The 20389-nt window shown below is 40.2% G+C and overlaps 1 protein-coding gene across 1 annotated transcript in view; it reads left to right on the top strand.

Moving 5' to 3' along the window:
• Positions 1–20389, top strand: part of LOC121461753 (ABI family member 3 binding protein) — a 213048-nt gene that overhangs the window by 120614 nt on the left and 72045 nt on the right. The window contains exons 11-22 of the mRNA XM_041673008.1: positions 619–693; positions 1455–1529; positions 2688–2759; positions 3229–3303; positions 8796–8858; positions 9940–10014; positions 10544–10618; positions 11472–11546; positions 16265–16306; positions 17957–18037; positions 18486–18533; positions 19754–19816. Coding sequence (XP_041528942.1) covers positions 619–693; positions 1455–1529; positions 2688–2759; positions 3229–3303; positions 8796–8858; positions 9940–10014; positions 10544–10618; positions 11472–11546; positions 16265–16306; positions 17957–18037; positions 18486–18533; positions 19754–19816 — 819 coding nt within the window. The remainder of the gene's footprint in view (positions 1–618; positions 694–1454; positions 1530–2687; positions 2760–3228; positions 3304–8795; positions 8859–9939; positions 10015–10543; positions 10619–11471; positions 11547–16264; positions 16307–17956; positions 18038–18485; positions 18534–19753; positions 19817–20389) is intronic.

Raw genomic sequence — 20389 nt, 5'->3', positions numbered from 1 at the left:
AGAAATACTTGGGCAATCCCCACCACGTATTATTCAGTATCATGAGTGTGTGTCCTTGCTTCAAAATTCTGGGGTTTTGTAGAATTTTTAAATCTTAGTAATCATGGTTCATATTTCTCCAAATCTTCTACTCAAAGTCTTCATTGCCTTTAATGGAGCAGCTGAGACAACCCACCCTGGGGCTGAATATTTGAACACCAATTACAGTTCCAGCCTGGATCCTATCGCTCTTGGTTGTTTGTGGTGTTTAGAGGAAATCTAGCAATGTGATACTTGTTTAGCCCCGCTCTCTTATTTTTCTGCTTGCTCATTAACTCCTGTATGTCACTGTAAGCCTACTTACTATAGGCCCCTTGCAAAGCTGTGGAGATAATGAAGAAAGAAGACAAAACACTCAGATTGCCATGAGAAATGATCTCATAGAGAGGAGTTGGGTATGCTTCTGTTGGATACTTAGAAAGTAACCCAAAGTAGAAAGGATGGATCAAGAAGGAGAGGCAGGCAGGCACCTAGGACAAGTAGGTTCACCCTAGGAACTTGGAAAGACGGGTCACGCCTGGGTTGCATCCTTATTTTATCTCTCAGCTCATACAGTTGTTTCTATGTTTTACTTTTCAGTGACTCCAGAAACAGTTTCAAGAAGCATTAAGCCCACAGTGTCTAGTGCCTTAGACACAGCAGAAACGGCGCTGGGTAATACTGAGAACTGCTTTCCTCCTTAAACTAACAGACAGCAATGATGACAACCTCCGGCACTCATGGTTTAAAAACCTGCTTTATCCTGCCTTCCCCCTCCTTTATCCTGCCTTCCCCCTCCTTTATCCTGCCTTCCCCCTCCTTTATCCTTCATCCCCCCCTCCTTCTTTGTTCTTTTCTTTTTCTGGGAATTAACCTTCCTGTCTGTTGGATATGTTCTGCTGATGAGTTAGCGCCATGCCTTGGTACTGGTGACCAACCACAAAGGCAGATGTGGATAAAACACTAACTGCATGCCCCTTTGACCTCTCTTCTGTGTTGGGTTCATGCATTTCAGCCTCCAGAGCTGCTGGAAATCTTGGCTCTCTCTGGGATTTGTCCACATCAGCTATGGAAAGTCTTGTGCCAACTGAATTTGGGAAGAATCACCAGGAGACTTGCTATTTAATGAGAATTTCAGTTGCTCATGTTAACTGCTGTTTCGCCCGAAAGACTCTATCGTGCCTTTCTTGTTTGTTCTCTTCCCTTCAAGAAAAGGAGCACCTTGTGTTATGTTGTGCATGTGTGACGATGACCTAAAAGACACCCTCCGTTTTAACAGCTATGTGACTTTTCCTGGGAGAGCCAGCTCTCTCCCAGACTGACTGCTGGAAGAGGCATAGATTGCTCATTGCACGCGAGTCAATTTGAAGCATTCTATGCCTGGTGAGGGTTATGCCAAGCCATCATGTTGCTAACCATATTCTTCTTTATTGTAGACCTCAGTGAGAAGACCCCAGAAACAGCACATTCGGTTCTAATACCTGAGTCTGAATTGCCTTTGAGCACTCTAGGTAAAAGTCATTGAACACTGAAGCATCAACGAATCCTACTTTGAGAATATAATGTATGGCTAATAGAAATCCTTGATGGCAACTTTATTCAAATCCATCTCCTTATAAGAAAAGAATGAGGTTGACAAATAATGCAGAACAATGAACCTCCCTTTTCTTTCTTTCTTTCTTTTCTTTTCTTTCTTTCTTTCTTCCTTTCTTTTCTTTTTTCTTTTTTTAGATTGGGTTTCTCTGTAGCTTTGGAGCCTGTCCTGGAATTCACTCTGTAGACCAGGCTGGCCTTGAACTCACAGAGATTCGAGTGCCTTTGCCTCCCAAATTCTGGGATTAAAGGCGTGCGCCATCACTGCCGGGTGAACAATGAACTCTAAACTCCTCAGTATGATTTTTATACAACCTTCATAATCTAGGTCCCTAAAGAGGCCTTCCCTGTGACAAAACCACCAGTAACTTTTCTTGGTGTTGATTGTGTATTTGTTGTTGTTGTTGTTATTATAGCTTATTCTTTTCACCAAAATCCTATGTGACTGAACACAGTGATATCTTCTGTTTTTGTCTTCTGTGCTTTTGTTCACTCACAGCCTCATCTTGATAGACAAGGCTTGTTAGAGATTTCTATAGATTCCTTAGGATTGTTAGAATTTCTTTTTGAATGAAGTGTCAATGAATGGAGGAGCATATTTAGAGAGTTGTGTAGTTGTGTTATGATTTTAAAAGTTCTTGTGCAGATATTTTCTAATTCAATATGCTTAGTACTTTGAATTAAAATGAAATATACTTAAAATTACATAAATGAATGTAGTTGGAAAACTCAAGAAACTAGAAAATATAGATGGAAAAGCCTAAATACCTCATTTAGTGACTTGATTATAAAATGCCCAAAAGGGAATTTTATACTGGACATGGTGATCCATGCTGTAATAAGTGAACATAAAAAGCACAGACAGGAAGGTATTGTGAAATCCAAGACTGGACTACATGATCTCTCAAACACAATTACCTTTAGTTGAAACAGAACTAAAAAGAACCACTGAGTATTTGTTTGACATGCAGTGATTTTTATCTTGTATCTGTTGTTTTTGCAACTTTCAAAATTTTCAAACCTTTTTTGTCCTGTTACATGCACTTGTCCTAACTATCCTGTGTGTTTTACTCCAGCCCCAAAAAGGTTCCCAGAGTTTCCTGAGGCAAAACTAGACATCCCTTTGGAAAAACCAGAGGATACCTTGGGTAAATAAAAGGGCTTTGTATTTGGTGTGAAGAATACGCATGGCACGCAGAAGACGTAACCTAGTGACAGATGCTTGTCTGGCATGTGTGAGGGCATGGGACTGATCACCAGCATCACATAAAGTGGGTGATGACTGTGCAGTTCTGTAGAACACATGTGCAGAGTGAGTCCCTTCTCTGTAAAGCTAAATGCACTAACGCAGTGGATGAATTAAGGGAAATCAGTAGTTGGTAGGTTGAAAAAGAAAATAAAAATATTACTTGATTAGATTTCCTACACCTTCATTAAAAGTCATTCCTGTTAATTTTACACAACCTAGCTGGTTGCTGAATAATCATATGCACATTGACTGCTGAGTGTATGATGACTCTTGATTGGCCCATATGAGCTTTGCTGTATAGGCTTTTCTAGTCACTTAACCATCTCTGCCGTGAAACATTCAACTGCTTCTGTCTCTCTTTAATGTAGCTTCAAGTGAAGAGCCGTGGGTGGCACCTGGAGCTAAGACATCTGAAGATTCCAAGTTTGTACAGCCTCAAACTGGTAACTACCTTTCTTAAACAAGTCAGACCATCTTCTGTCTTTACTTATGTAGGTCCTGTTACTAATCATCAACATAGTTTATGGCAGCTCGTGATACGTTTGCTTCTCTTGTTTCTGCTAACGTGCAAGAATGCATCTTTCTCAGCATTAGTTTAGATGATCCGTGGGCCATCCCAATTTATGTTAAATTTCAAATTAAAATAAAAAGTAGGTTATTTGTAATCTCAAGAGTTTACACATTCAGGAACTGACATATTTGTACTCTCCGGTAGTTGGTATGTTTATTATTCCATTCATTTGAACCTTTCCTGTTTTGAAATTTGGGGTATATGTGTGCATGTATTAAGCTGTGTCCTCTTTGGTTTTAATAGATAGCATTATTTCCAAATTATCTGGATAGATTCCTTTGTTTAATTATTACAAACATGGAGAACGCAGACCGTGAGGAATCGCGGATCTCTTAGAAGACGCTAGAAAGGAATCAGTTTTGTCTCGTGTTAAATGATCATCACAGGGATTCTCAGAAGTGTAGCCTTGCTTTTCTTGGTTGAGTTCATTCAGAAAGTGAATTCATCTGTGGATGAATTTCTTCCCAGCTTTTGACTAGATGGCAGGATGAGCAGGAGGGAGCTGAAGCTCTGATTATAAAGAACAAACTGCATTAGCTAGAATGTTGGGAGGGGAAAGTTGGTTGTGTTTTGCCTGTGTTCTGTGTGAATACAGAATAGTTTTGACTTTGTCTTGATCTATTGTCATGACAGAACAAGCCTCATTTAATATTAGTGTCCTTTGAAACTGCTGACATTCAGCAGGGGAAAACCACGGGCCAACTCCTGGATGGTTGGGGCTGCTTGATTAGTCATCAAATGGGATATGTGTTTCTTTTCAAAGATTTATTTAGTTTGGGAACTTACTGGAGATTTTGCCACTTTTACACTCCCTATCAAAACTGCAGAATGAGTGTTTTCATAAAGACTTCTATACCAGTTTTGAGATATAAAGGACAATTGAGAATTCTAGCTTGCATGGTTATGGAAATGAGTTATTTCAATCATTTTTGGCAAAGAAGTAACAGGATATTTGGGGTTTGGAGCATTGTAAGATATATGAGATACATAACCATTTAATATATTCTTCCCCATTCTCAGTCTGCTTGCCCTAATTTTTCACTAGTACATTGAGATTTTATTATCTGGAGTTGCATTTTATATAGCCTTCTGTAATATATGCTAACTAGGGTTGATTTAGCTTGATTTCCTTGGCAAATTTAATTTTCCATAAAGTATATAAAGGAAATTATAAAAAATGTGCTCTATAATCACATACCAGCATGTAAAAGTACTTATAGGTTCTGTGTTTAAAGGAAACTGGCCAGATCTTAGAAATACTTAAGTGTTTGTGACAGTTACTCAGGGTGAAATCTGTCTTTCTAGCGATGCAAGGGAGTTAGTCTTGTGTTCTATTGGATGTCGGCCAGTCTGCTACAATCCAAGTGTTGTCATAGTCGGAGTTCTAGAGAAGTGTGCAGTACCTTCTACCACCCGATAGACTGGGTGTTTATGTTCATGGGACCCGCATGCTGTTAGATCCTTTCTCCCTTCGACCTACATAATTTCCCCATCAACTTTCTCTCTAAAACTCACTGTGAGCCCAATGTCATATGCACATTTCTGAAGTCCTTTGGCATGGTTAGTTCCTTTTATAGGAAGGAGATGCATGAGGAGCCTACATCTGGAGCGGGTACCCAAGCAAAGAGTTAGACTCACTGATTTCTCTCACAATCACTTCAGGGAGTGCCTCCAATTGAAGTGTGAAAGAATGGCCATACAGCATACTTTGGAATTTGGGGAACAGGGTTTCACAACAGAGGATGACATGTTCTTTGTTCAGTCAGTGTGCTAACCTGAATTCCTCTGTAAGCGTGCCCCAAGGACTTGCATAGACTCTGTGAATACAATGATGTCCAGGTCAAGCTTCTGTGTTTTCCAGGGGCAACAGAGCTGGAAACACAGCATAAACCCACAAACAGGCGTGTGCATGATGTCTAACATCCTAACGTGATACAAAGTTCATAGATAGGAACTTTCTGTTTACCACTTGATAGTACCATAAGTATTAAGCTTCTTTAATTTACTTTAGCATTCCATAAAAGACTATTATTTAGAACCATGAAGGATCAGAATCAAAGGAAGAAGATGGCCATAAACCAGGAGTAATTCAATGCATTTGAGTTCCACATTAGAAAACCTTCTGTCTGTCCTTGTCCAAGATGTTCAAACAACTGAGCCTCCTACCCTCAATATATTGAGACTTATTACAAAGACCTCATATTGAGAGTTCTCTATTTAGATCTGTACTCCATTTTTTTTAACTCATTTTATTTTTATTGAGAAAAGGAAAAAAAAGTTTCCCCCTCCTCCCAGCCTCCCATTTCCCTCCCCCTCCTCCCACCCTTCTCCCCCTCCCCCACTCCTCTCCCCCTCCCTCTCCAGTCCAAAGAGCAGTCAGGGTTCCCTGCCCTGTGGAAAGTCCAAGGTCCTCCCCCCTCCGTCCATGTCTAGGAAGGTGAACATCCAAACTGGCTAGGCTCCCACAAAGCCAGAACATGAAGTAGGATCAAAACCTCGTGCCATTGTCCTTGGCGTCTCATCAGCCCTCATTGTTCGCCATGTTCAGAGAGTCCGGTTTTATCCCATGATTTTTCAGTCATAGTCCAGCTGGCCTTGGTGAGCTCCCAATAGATCAGCCCCACTGTCTCAGCGAGTGGGTGCACCCCTTGTGGTCCTGACTTCCTTGTTCATCTTCTCCCTCCTTCTGCTCCTCATTGGGACCTTGGGAGCTCAGTCCAGTGCTCCAGTGTGGGTCTCTGTCTCTATCTCCATCCATCACCAGATGAAGGTTCTATGGTGATATGCAAGATATTTGTCAGTATTGCTATAGGATAGGGTCATTTCAGGTTCCCTATCCTCAGATGCCCAAGGAACTAACTGGGGACCTCGCCTTGGGCTCCTGGGAGCCTCTCTAGGTTCGTAAACTACTTTTAGATGCCAAAGTTTTTGTAAGGAAACCAGGAACTTGCGATTGAAAGAGTTTTTCAGAGAACGCCATTTCAGTGTGGCCTCTTCTCTGACATGTGCCACTTCAGAGTCAGAAGACTGACTTTGGCAGCAACCAGAGGTGATTGCCTACCAAAGCTGTCCACGCAGCATAAAACTTCTAGTGGGCGGCTCCTTCTCAGCTTCCTTTTCTTTACCACTCAACTCCCACAAAGTGTGGAAGCAGAAACATATAGAGACTGGCAGATGTGTGATTTGAATCCCAAGTAGGTTCAAGAAAAATATTTGAAAGTAAGAGGTTCCTAACAAATGGGAATTTGCAGACATGACCCATAATTGCTAGAGGATTGTAAAGTGTTCTATTCCCTATGAATGCCTGTAGTAAGAACTTAGGTAAGAAGGTGTCAGCCTGGTTTTGAACCTCAAAGTGTAAATGTGAGAAATAGAGTTAATTAATAAATACCACTTGGAACATAGTACAGAAAAATAGGATGTAATATCACTAGAGGGAAAGGAGATTTGGGAGTTTACATAAATGCAGCCATGGCAGTTTTCAGAGGCATGACTACAAAGTCAAGGTAGTAATTGATAATTCATGACAAGAGAGGAATACGTAAAGTCGGTAGCCTCTCCTAACTTACTCAGAGGTGGGCAGAGCCAATATCGCCAGGTCCATGATGAGCCTAAGGCAGACCAAGGGCTAGAAACTGGCAGCATTTTCATCCTTTTAAAGGATAGTCACTCCCACGGGGGCCTTTAAAGTCACAACTAGGCTAACTTTGCAATAAAACACAAGGTCGTCATGTGAGAAGATTCTCACAATATGTGCCGATTTTAGTATAAGGATGGATAGCCTATTTTTGAGGCCTTTGTAGATTTACCTTCACAAATGACACACATCTCCTGTCTCTTGTGGGATAACATGAGCTGTTCTCTTCTTTGAGACTCTCTCTCACCATCTCATACCATCTTATGGCTTCAACCAGCACTGGTTTCCCATCAGTAAATTATCATCAGATTATACATCACCAAATGAATAATCTTCCTGTGTGTTACCACCATTTTATTATATTTTCTATAAACCAATTTGAATGCCCCAAATAAACAGAGTCTACCTTTAGTTTCTGCTTTCTCTGCCTCTTATTCCTACCGTGAGTTCTTTGAGTGCAAAGAGATTTTAGTACTATATTTACTTGCAAGTTCATCTTTTATGTGAACATGAAATTTATCCCTACATCGAAAGTTATTTTTTAATTCATCACACGTTCTTCCTTTTATACCAAATATAAAATTACCTTCAAGCCTACCTACCTACCTTATAGAAGGGGTCATGACTCCATGGAGGAACGTCAAAAGTTGCCTCTAAATAAAACCAAGAGGGCTGGTGCCAAGAATGCTCTGATCTTAGCCCTGTTGTCCTTCGCTGTGGATTAGGCTGAAAATCACTAAGTCACCAGTTCCCCCAAGTGAGCATGGGCGATTGTCTTTACTACTGTAAACCTCAATCAACCTCATTGTCTAAGGAATCTACAAAGTGGTGGCAGTGCCTGTCTCACCTGTGTCTCGGGGATGGGAACAAGGTTAGAGAAGTTCATTCGTGAGACACTGGTGCTGTGCCAGCAACTTCTATTAAGCAGAAAGAATAAACAATGGATGCTAAAAGTACCCTCAATGTGCCTTTACTCTCCTCCTTTAGAAGCTTCTTCTGTAGCTGCCATGGGACAAGTAGGTTTGCGTTTCTGCTTGTTGAAGCTCTTAGATTTATAACTGGCATCATTTCATTATAAATAAATGGCGTGAATTTCACAGGATTCTGGGAACCAGGGCCTTAGCATGATATATGTCTTAGTTAGGATTTCTATTGCTGCAACAAAACACCATGACCAAAAAGCAATGTGGGGAGGAAAGAGTTTATTTGGCTTACATTTCCTGATCATAGTCCATCATTGGATGAAGTCGGAAGGAACTCAAGCAGGGTGGAAACCTGGAGGCAAGAGCTGATGCAGAGGCCACGGAGGGGTGCTGCTTACTGACTTGCTTCTCCTGACTTGCTCAGCCTGCTTTCTTATAGAACCAGGATCAGGGATGGAGGTTCTGGGTTCTATAAGAAAGCACTCATTAGTCAACTATCAATCACTAATTGAAAAAATTCATTACAACTGGATCTCACAGAGAGACATCTCCTCGACTGAGACTCCTTCCTCTCTGATGACTTTAGCTTGTGCCAAGTTGACACACAAAACCAGCCAGTATCATATGTAAAGTCCTGCAGCTAAGACAGCAGTGGTGACTATCAACCAGGAAGAGAGGAGGTTAACAGCTCCAAACTCTAGTACCTGCGTAAAACTTTGCTTAAGACACCACTGAAATATGTCTGGAAATAATGCACAATATACAAAATTAACTTGTCTTTTTTTCACCTTTTCTATTTTCAAGAAACTCACGATCTTACCTCAAGCTCAACAACTTCAGATGAGACGGCAAAAGAGCCCCACACAGGTATATGCAGCCTCTCATGATGCCTTTGGGTCCTCGGTGTTAGTATACTTAGTGGGTGCCTTTTAGTTTTTGCAAAATGAAGGCGTGTGCTCTCTAGAGTTTTATGGTGGGCAGTAGCTGTCTCCATTTATGTCAGGGAGACAGTTCCTGTCCATACTTCCCACTTTGGGATTATTCCTTTATTTTTATCAGTAAATAAACTCTGTCATACAAGGGAAGGGAACAGATAGACAAGGCTACTACTGGGGGAAATAATGGCATCTCTCTTTGTCTACAGTCATTTTAAAGAATATTTTTGTATTCCTAGACAGTGATCTGTAGGGCAGTGAATCTCACTGGGGATGCTTTAGGATCTTTCCTCTGTACGGGAGCTTTTGGCATTCCATAGAGACACAAAATGGTCTTAACTACTGGGGGAGGTGCATTCCATCTAGAACACAGAGACTGAGGATACACTGCTGTGCACACAGCAGCTTGTCACCACTGAGACTTCTTGGGGCCTAAGTGTTGTACTGCTGATATGAGAGCCCCATGCTAAAACAGGGACATAGTTGGTCACAGCAGGTGTGTCTAAGTTTTGCATTCACTTACCAACGCATCTACGATGGGTTTAGTCCAGTCCAGCAGCTCCTTTTTGCCATTGTGTACCAAGCATCTACTAAACCAGGCACTGTAGAATTCAAAGTCAAACTGGCCAAACAAAGGTAGGTGCCTGTTTTTAGTTTTGTATGTGTAGTCTTATATTAGAATTATTTATAAGGTAAGTAAAGATAAATGATTTTAAACAGTTGAAAATAAGAAAAGTAATTAAACTGAATCCTCATAGTTCGGTTCCATTACCAGTTATGAAACCAGCAGAAAAGTGATTGAAAATAAGTTGAATATGTAAAGCTGTTTTATGGGTTCTAATATTGCAGAGTAAGCATCTTCAATTCCTATTGAGTCACTGACTTAAAGCATTGGCTAGGAATCTCTCAAGTGTTGCTGATATTTTCCTTTTATGGGACATTATTTTTTTACTCTGTATTTTATCCCTACAAACTTCTATTGCCTTTATAAATGTTGGCATTTATTCCAGCAGCAACAAGTGATCCTACTCTGGACTCTGTCCCACCTAAAACTCCTAGAACTCCTGAACAGCCAAAGGCAACACTGGGTAATGTTTTTAACAGAAATTCTGTGCTTTGTTTTCCATTAAAAACTCCATAACCCATATGGACGCCATTCTTCCAAAATAACCATTCTATCCCATTTCATTTAATCATTTGCTTCTTTTCTATTTCTGAATATAGATGTATGATATATTTTTATGCAGGCATCTTATATTCCATTTTATGTATCTATCACTTTCCCATACTAGAAGAAAAAATGGATTTCGATCTTAACATTGTGAAAATATTCAGAAGTTGCACGGGCACCTTTCTCGTCTGCATCATCTCGTGCCATGAGCTATGACTTGCATCACCTCATTTTCATGGACCAAGTCTGCCTGTGCTGAGCAGTTGCCATCCTTTCCCCTGCTTCATGTCATAGTGTCATCTGCTAGCTGCACGACAACGTGTATCTTCCTTTTTAAATCCGTGTAGCATGCACAGTATGCCATCTTGAAAGCATGTTGACATTCCTAAAATACCTCATTTTTTAACTGAAATTGCTTGGTGGGATGGGGGTGTTTTTGTTTCCAGCTTCAAGCGAAGCATCATTTGAGCCTCAAAATGTGGAAGTCTTCACCAGTCCTGAAGTACAACCAACAACAACTGGTAACTGATTTCATTGTGTAGTGCACGCTTTGAAAGACAGGTAAAGCGACAGGAAAGAATCAGTCAGATTGGCCTTTGAGCATGCTTTTATTCATAAACACTTCCCTTCCTTCTCTACATGGGATTCTGCGTCTAAGAGCAGAGTTATCCATAGTTAGCCTCATGATAAATCTCAAGGAATTTAATACAACCTTGATAGCTTTGAAAAGTAGTTTCCTTCACTGCTTTCAACTTTGTCGACTAGAAAAGTATAGCAGAAGCATAGGTGATGATTATTTTAAGTATATTTCTTTATAGTGAACATGGTAATAGTGTTTAAGCCACAGTAGTTCAAACAGGAATATCAAGTAGTGCCTGAAATCCTGGATATGCTGAAGAAAGATGTACAAAAGAGCTTGTGTCTTATAAACTATCTAAATAATAAAAGCCATTAGTGTCTGGTGAAGGTACAAATGAACTCCAAGATTAAGATGTTTTAAATTTCCCATTCTAAAGTCTGAAATATCGACTAGCTTTTTCCCTGCTATTGATGTTAATATCTTAATTGAGTTCTTAATTTATCTTAATCCAGAAGGCCTCCAGGGTGCTCAGTCATTGGTACATTTATTTGAATAGTATTTCTTCTCAAGTATGAATTTAAGTTCTCTATAAAAATGTAATTCTTTTGGGCCCAATGAATGCTTATGCTTATTGAGCATGTACTCTGCAGAAAACATGACACGGACATCAGGAATTCAACAAAAATATGCACTCATTCTTGCATTCAGTAGGGTCATGTATTCGTGTTTACAGGCACATGTGACTGACCTTTGAGAAGTGTCACTTACCAATGCTATATTGACTCCTCTTTCAGCTCCCCAGCAAACTACGTCTATCCCCACCACACCTAAACGACGCCCCAGACCCATCACGCCAAAAGTCAAACCTGGTAAATAAATGTCTCTTTAACTTTTCAGGTTACTTAAATCCAAATAGATCATGATCATCTCTCTATAGTAAAAAAGAAAATTATGTTTTTCTGTAGGACAATTTCTCTATAAAAATTTGAAATAGGTAACAGTAATACAAATGAGAAAACAGGGGTCTCCAATAGAATGTTCCTGGATGTGAGGATAAACCAGGAAACAGGTCCTGCCCCCACAGCTCACAATGTGAGATAACTACTGTACGCTGGGTGTGCACATTGATGCACGGTGTCTGATGGACCAGTGCCTGCCACACTTTCCGTTTTGCCATTGGGCATGCTGATGTTAAGGGAATGTTATTGGGATGCTATTCTGGCCTTCAAATTGCTTATAACCCGGAGAGTAACAATAGTGAAAATGAAACACAAGATCATAAAACTCCAGCCTGTAGGACTTGTGAGAGACTGAGTTAAAATATTTGTAGTGTTCAGGTGGAGAAAATGGGGAAGGGAAGAAAAGCTATTGCAACCTGAGGGGTTCATGTAATTTATCAACTTGGAGGTGATGGTTTTCATTGCTTAGCAGTATTCTCAGGCATTACTCGGCAAGTAGACTTCACTCACAATTGTAGTGTAAATAGTTTTCTTACCTGTATTTTTGTGATGGCTTTGAAATTCTTTCCTTGTAAAGCTTGCTCAGTGCATACTTTGAGAGCAACGACTAAATATGGCATGATTTTGAAAGGTTACTCTGTTCCTTCTTGGAAGATATTTTACTATATCTACATTGAACTATTTTTTTTTCTTTCTATCACCAAAAAGAACTACAAGTCTGGGGACACATACTGTGAAATTTCTTAAAGTCCTGAACCTACTCAATACCATATGTGTAACTTCAGATCGCTAGGGAAGCCAGTGCTCTGGCTCCTTTGTAAACTGTCAGTAGCTGTCTCTTCTCTTTGCTCATCTGGAAAAATGCAAAGTATCTCACAGACTGCATGAGTTCTGTAGCTATTTTGGTTGTGAGTTAGTAGATCTGAGCTCAGATTAAGATGCTGTGTAGGACCAGCACTTGGTAGATGCAAACTCTGTTACATATACAATTCTCAGGATTTTTTTGGAAAAACATCTTGAAGCTCAACTTAGGAGTTCTTTGAAAAAATAACTTTTAATTTGGTGTTATTGGATTTTCTTTGTGTTTCAGATCATTGCGTTATGCCTATAAATCATTGCCTAATATAAACGTACCCCCATTGCCTAATAAATATGAAGTAAGAGTGAAAAATAACTAGACTGACTTAAAAGCATAGACTGAAGTCAGTCTTTGAGTAGTTGCTAGAAAATGGCAGAGCTCTCGTCCATAAATGGTTCTTGGTGCCTGGAGCATGAAATATTCTTTTAACGGAATATTTCCAAAATCTTCCAAGATGATAGATTCATTCTATTGAATTAGTTTAGCATTTGATTTTCCTTTTGAGTTTTTTTATACCAAAATAGGAATTTGTTGATTATTTCATTTGTTTTTAGCTCAGTAAAACCCAACTAATTTCTTTGAAACTTAAAATATCTCTTATTCAAGAAGCGAAGCCAAATGTGATCATTTCTCTGATCCTCATTTTTAGTGTTCTAAAAATAATGCTGGAAAATTGATTTATGCGGCTCTTTGGTTCAGGGGGTTCTGATTTCTGTGTTAGTGTCTAATGCAATTTTTCCATGAAAAGTGCAAAAGCACAACCAGATGACCTCAGGGCCACCAGCCCTTTGGTATTATCTTAGTGTTGCTCTGAGCTGCGCAGTAGGCAATATGTTCATGACCATCCCACAGAAAACACAGAAACAGTCATGGGAGTGAGCAAGGATCCCTTGTCTGTATTACAACATACTTTCCAGTACCAAATTGGACTGGAATCCCAATGCTCTGAATATCAGCCTTTCAGCTGGAGGCGGGAATGGGTTCTGCCTCCTAAGAACCCTTCTGGTTTGGAGTGTCTCATTTCTCGGGGTACAAGACCAGAAAGCACTGTTTCTTCAATATGCCAAGCACTCTTAGTTGGGGGTGATTTTTGAAAACTGACTTCTGTGTACTTCTCAGGAGATTTTATGGTGTTTTTCTAAAGACTATGGGGTTCTTTGGTAGGAGAAGTCTTCTCCCAGCAGTTCCCTACCAAGGGATTGTGGCTCATACCAAATGATCCAATATTGACCTTTTATAGTTTATCTGGAACTTACACAACAGTGTTGGATACTGATTTATAAAATTAGCTATGGAGAGCTTTGTCAGTTCTTACTGTCATCGCCATATAAATGTTAAACTTTTAGCTCTGGGGAGAATGCATTCGACAGTCTGCTGTGTAAAGGACTCTCAACTTGGATTTCCATCTCTAGCGTGTTTACACAGTGAAGTTCCTAAAGCAAGGACTTCTCTGCTTAAGTGGTCAGGATTTATTTTGAAGATGGCAAAAGACATCAAAGTAGCTGCTCAAAAAACGAATTTATGTAGCGACCAGATGGAGGTGTCAGATCAACAGAAGTAGAACAGCGGTTCTCAACCTGGGGGTTGAACGATTATTTCACAGGGGATGCATAAGACCATAGTAAAATATCAGATATTACGATTCATAACGATAGCAAAATTACAGGTATGAAGTAGCAACAAGAGTAATATTACAGTTGGGGGTCACTACAACATAAGTACTGTATTTAGGGTCAGGGCATTAGAAAGGTTGCTAACCTCTGAAATGGAGGCTTGAGCAAATGTGTAAGGTTGAGGTTGCCAAATGAGAAGCGTGGGGTACAAAAATCAAGTGTCCTAGCAGCTTACATCAAGAACTCTGCCAGTGGGAGGGGATTAATGATCGTGTGTTTCAGAAATCACTCTGAGGGAGGTTTGCAATGAGAAAGCAACTTTTATATTTATGCTGCAGTTTCACCGGAGGCTGCTACCAGGCAGAGGGAGAAAGGGGCTGTGTGTGCTGGTTAGCAAATTAAATATTTCTGCTAATTTCCCAATAAGATTGGAAAGCATCAAACACTGTCTTATAAATATTGGTTGACACTTATGAATGGTAAGTCACATTTTCAGAACTAAATCAAAAATATTAAGTTAGAGACATGTTGCTACTCTTCTAAGTGTTTGAATAGACACTTCTTAATTAAACATTTGGTTTATTATTTATTTATTTATTTATTGCCAGAACTTTTATTTGGAAGCTGGTGTGGTTGTGTTTCTTTGGTTTCTAAACTTTCTCATAGCCCTGGGGTCCGACTTTCTGGCTCTGACTGTCGGCATCACCACCTGAGGGAGTTAACAGCCACACCTCACAGCAGAGGGACGGACGTTGAGTGGCCCAAGACTATGGTAGAGCGTATGGGCTGCATCTCCGTAGAGCTCTTCTTTAGCGACAGACCCTTGTGTTACTTGGGCTCTGTAGAAGGTCTCTGTTTCCAGCTGAAGTTCACGAGAGCATGTAAACCACCAGCAGAAGACTCGCCTGGCTGCCCAGCTCTCCTCCTCGGCCTGTTTTTCTGTTTCACTTTCCATGTGAGATGCTTCTTTTCGGTGGTTTAGTCAGTGCAGCTCCACATTGGTTTTGGCTAATTTATGTGCACAACCCGGTACATTTCTGGAAAACCATAGCCACCTCCTCTCTTTTGTCTTTCCCACACAATGAGGACGGTCACCCTCCTGTGTTGATCCACAATGCGGTTCCACACAGCTCTCAGTTGCCACATTTTCTTTCTTTTTGAGTTGTGAAAGGAAGTCATTTGGTTCCTAGAAAGCTGCTCTGTGAACGCTTCTGTTGTCGTTCCCCTCCCCAAGTCACTCCTGGCTTTTTCCAAACCTACTACTCTTCAGATTCAGAATTATCAGAGTTAGCTCTAGACAAAGTACTATCCACACTGTAAATAAGGGAAGGATTAGCATTGTGATGAAAGCCAGCGAGTGCCAAATCAACTTGTTTCTATAAGAAATAAAAGTTCTCCTTTTTTCCTATGCTTGGAAAAAAGCATTAATTTTTAACTTTCTTCTTGAAAGAAAATTCCTTTGAGCAAACTAGCACAAAACCTACTGGAAATAAATGGCCTGTTGTTTTCCCTTCATAACGTAATAGATGTAACCAAATAGCCAGGAGGAAATAAATAGCTTCTTCGCTTCTCATATGACCTCCGGAGGGTTTGTTTATCCATCCACAGATGGCATTTAATTGATGAAGCAGTTCGCGAAACCTGAGACTATGCGTGGATACTTAATGATTCGCTAACAAACATAGGATTTGGTTTACTAGCAGTATGTACTTCTGACCACGGGGCGTATCATCTGAGCATGTGTGGCCCTTTTCACACTTACGATTCTTATCTTTTGTGAAAGAACATGAGGTCCAGCCAAGCTGGGTATCATTCAAAACTAACAGAGTACAAGCGTGTAACTTTGTCTCACTTCCTGAGGAGAACGTGGTTGCTTTGTAAGAAACAAAGCATCAGGTAGCGAGGAATGCAGAACACCTTCAAGGAGATGTCCTCCGGATAGACATCGGATGTTTGTAGTGAGAGCCGCAGCAAAGATGAACGACACAGATGAGAATTCTTAATGCTTTTGCTGTGGTTTGCGCAATGGATGTGAGATGAGTAACCCTAAGCCAGAAGAGCCCAAACCTCCATCAGAGAGTGACCTTGTCCTGTGGGAAAGGATGTTTAATTTCTGCCATTCAGCACTGTTTTGACATTATTTGCTTTCATTGCAGCCCCAAAACCTGAGACTCTACCATCAGCACCATCAACAAAGGGTAAATTGCTTCCTTGACTCATCGTGAAGACGTGGCCTGTATCACTTGGTGTTCAACTTTGGTCCTACATTTGCTTTACTTTTAAAACACCTAATTGTCCTTCAGATGTTTGTTTGCTTATTTGTTTGTTTTTTCAGTGATTTCTATTAGAATATTGACCCTGTGCCTGGGTTTGGCTGAATAGAGGCTCTGGGACACCCATGAAAGCCACACCGCCTCGGATGCGGGAGATTCTTTATTGTTCTGTCTTATATTCAGGAGATTTTCCTTAGCTTCTTCTAACTTATTATTTCCAGTGGAGACTTCTGGCTTCCCCAGACATAATTGTGCTTCCCTCTGGGAGTCTTTTTCTCACTTTTCAAAATTCTAACTTTTGCAGACTTTCTTGAAAAGCGTGATGATCATTCCAGATATGAAAACTGTGATGTGTCACCAGATCATCCATTAGGAGGTGGAAAAAAGAAGGGAAAAGAACAATAAAGCCAGCCCCTTATAGCTTTTTTTATTTTTCATCAAAAGAGAAAAAAGCAAAACCAAACTAAAACCAAACCAAACAAAGAAAGATCCCTGTTCTGGTGCCATCCTAGCCATTGGCCACATTTTCCTTCACAACACGAGCTCCTGGTTAGTGTGTTGTATCTGCAGCTTCCAAAGGCCCATGCCTCTGCTCCTTTTTCCATTTCTTTTTCCAAACTTTAACTGGCTACATTTTTATTCATTTTGTCTAAAACCACAGGAATTGATTTCAGTAGAAGAGGTTACTTCTCGTGTGGATAAAATTTCACCACTTAGAATTTGCTCAAGCGAGAAGTTAAAATTGAGCATATCCCACATTTAAGTTGATTTTACATTTTTTCCTTGACTTGGTTCCTTCTTGATAATCTTGTGTGTGGTTTCAGGACCCAGAGCCCTGGGAAAGTGACAGTAATAATATTATTTGGACACACAGTTACTGAGTGGGCGACTCCTTTCTTCTTTTCTTAACACAATTGGCATATTCATATTCATGGAGTAATATATCTGTATCCACTTGTTTATGTGTTCTTGGTTATCCTTAAAATGTTTAAATCCTTTACCTCTGGCCTCTGAATATAATCTCATTTCAAAAATGTTTCCCTTGATATAATTTCTAAATTCATTTTCCCTATTGTTTACATGTGGACTCTTGTAAACACCAAACAGAAAAATCTCCTGCTTTGGAATATTAAGCCAAATTTTAATATTTTACTCGTGGTGTGTCTGAAAAGCAGCCTTCTATGTGTTCCTCCTGATGGTATAGCTTTGAAACTTTGTGTGACTGTCTCCTCTAAACTATACATTACTTTTGAGATTTTCCAACACCTATCTCAAAGTGAAAGAATAAGGAGACCTCTTAGAAAATGTACAAATCTTTGACCAAAAACTTTGAAGAGAAAGGGAACAAGGGGAGGAGAGAAAAGAGAAAGAGAGAGAGAGAGAGAGAGAGAGAGAGCGCAAAACATCAAAAGGAAAAATACCCTAAATTCTAATTTCATGCAGTGATGGCAGAAAGTAGCAAAACAGAATGTGTCCAGCTTGAATCAAAAGGTTTAACTGTGTGGCATGTAACATTTCCTCTCAGTTTGTAGCTCCACTCTTTCTCTGCTAACTAGAGATTTTTCCTTTCTTTAGCTCCACCAAAGACCAAACGACCAGGTCGCCGCCCCCGTCCTACAACCACACGTAGTCCAGAAACGCCTGAGCCCCAAACGGGTAAATGTGATACTTAGGGTTCCGATGACCAGGGATGCAGTGCTGTGTCTTCTAGTTTGTCAGCTGCCAAGCCCCAAACAGCTGGGCTTTAGGGAACAATATGGTTGGTTTGTATTGTTGAACATCTGTGTACTCACTCTCTACATTCATATGATATATGATGATCTACATCTCTATTAGTGGTTAGTAAGCACACAGTGTGAAAAGCTGGCCCACCTGGTGGATTTTTAAAGCAAGAATCCTTCGAGTCTCACAACTGGTACATACCCAGGGCAGTTGAGGTGTGGGAAAGTGAGAGGGAAAAGGTGAATGGGAAAAGCAAAAGGGAAATTACATTCAGAAATAATAGCACAGTTTGTGTACAGCTTCTGCCTTTAGGCACAATGTTAGCCTCTTTGGGATCTCATTCCGTGGTATAACCAGTGTTCTTGGTGCTTTGCTTCCCTAGCTCTGGAACCTGCCACGGTGCCACCGGAGCTCTTGGTACCCACAAATGGTAATTCTACATCCTCTCTTTCTTTCCTGTCATTTTTTTCCTTTCATGGTCTCCAACCAAGGCATGACTGAAGTTCTGTCAACCCATCACACCGTAAACCATGCTTTCCTTCTTTCCTGTGTGGGTGGGAAGAGCCTGAAGACTGGAGAATTCTTTCTGTACAGTCTCCTGCAGTAATGCAGGGAAGGTCTGTGGCCGTGAGCACAGCTTCCCACTGCCCTGCTGACCTTCTTCCTTTAACCATGTCCCGGTGTTCAGAGAGCCATCTGTTCTTTTTCACGGTTGTCTGTAGCCACCCTGGACTAAACAAATGGCTTGCATTTGTCCAGTTTTGTGGCTAAAATATCATTGCTTTATTCATCAAGCCTGTAGGACTCTGAAAAGCTACACATTCCTATTGGGGAATGTTTTTAGTATGTTTGGATACCATAGACTGATTATGTTCTGGGGTCCAGTATAAAAGTGATAGTTGTCTTTGCAACTTGAGAATATTAAAAGATCCAAGATGGTTTTTTATTATTTATAGTGGTAATGTCATGCCTATAATTGTTTCATTGTAACTTCTCAGAATTCAGTTGGTCTCTGATTATTTTAAGAAATTCCCCACATCAGTAGTCATGCCATTACTTCTTATGTTAACAGCAGATGTTTATGGGTAATTTCCCAGGTTCCTTCTTAATCAGCTTTAAAATTCTCCGTCTTATGGTTTTGTGCCTAAAGAAAGTTGCCAGCAAAGCAGAAAACTTACCTACTTAATTCTTCTTAAATGATGTATTTAAGAAGGAAGTCACATGATAGTTAGCACTTTGACTCAAAGACACATTTTAAGCATTTCCTTAAGATGTTATTCTGGGGGCTGGAGCAATGATTCAGAGGTTAAAAGCATTGCTCTTTTAGAGGTCCTGAGTTCAATTCCCAGCAACCGCAGGGTATTTCACAAACATCTATATTGAGATCTGGTGCCCCTTCTGGTGTGCATGCATACAGGCTTGCAGAACACTGTATAAATAATAAATAAGTAAATCTTAAAAAAAAAAAAGATGGCTCTTCCTGGGAAACCAGTGGTGCAAATGAATGACAAAAATGAGCATTTCCAGTATTCTTGGAACTATTTTTATATCTGCATTGACTTTTCACAGAGTGTTTCTCAACTTATGCAGCCTTATTTTTGACAGCTACAACCATGACCGTTATGCTAATTTTAATACCTTTTCTTTTAGTTCCCAAACCATTCCAGAGACCCAAAGCAACACGCAGGCCAGAGGTACCCAAAACCCAGCCTGGTAATCAACACTTCCAATGCCTTGGCATCTAAATGAGAAAAGAATATACAAGTAACATTGATTTCCACGCCAAAAGCTTAGCTGTGACACTGATTATGGTACCTTTCTCCCTTCAGACGTAAAACCACCAGAGCAATGGCTTTCTAAGCCCAAAGCCACACATGACACGCCACCAACTAAATCCGGTAAACATTATTCCCACTGTCTTGCCTAATACACTTTATCAGTGGAAATGATGGCTTATAGATTGCACTAATTCCAGAGCTGAGTATCATAATTTTGTTCTTTATCTTCTAGACATATTCACACTACGCTTAAGAAATGAGAATCTTTTATACCTGACAATCTTATAAATCCCACACTTTAAAAAAGCATCTTTATGTCTTTCCGAGTTTATAATGAATAGAAGCTAGACTTTTCTGTACCTGGGACAATTTAAAGTGGCTTTGCTAGCTGTTTGTAGGTATTCCACACAGGAGGGGCCATGTGTTCCTCTTTCTTGGGCACAGCCACAGAGAGACTTGTCACATAGGGATCCTCTGAACTAACCTGTTGGCATTTTAAATAAATAAT

This window comes from Microtus oregoni, unplaced genomic scaffold (genome assembly GCF_018167655.1).
Source record: "Microtus oregoni isolate MIOR12 unplaced genomic scaffold, Mior012 000023F_ref0000262, whole genome shotgun sequence".
Taxonomy (NCBI): Eukaryota; Metazoa; Chordata; class Mammalia; order Rodentia; family Cricetidae; genus Microtus; species Microtus oregoni.
The sequence above is the reverse complement of the archived record's forward strand: the minus strand, read 5'-3'. Positions and strand labels throughout refer to the sequence as shown.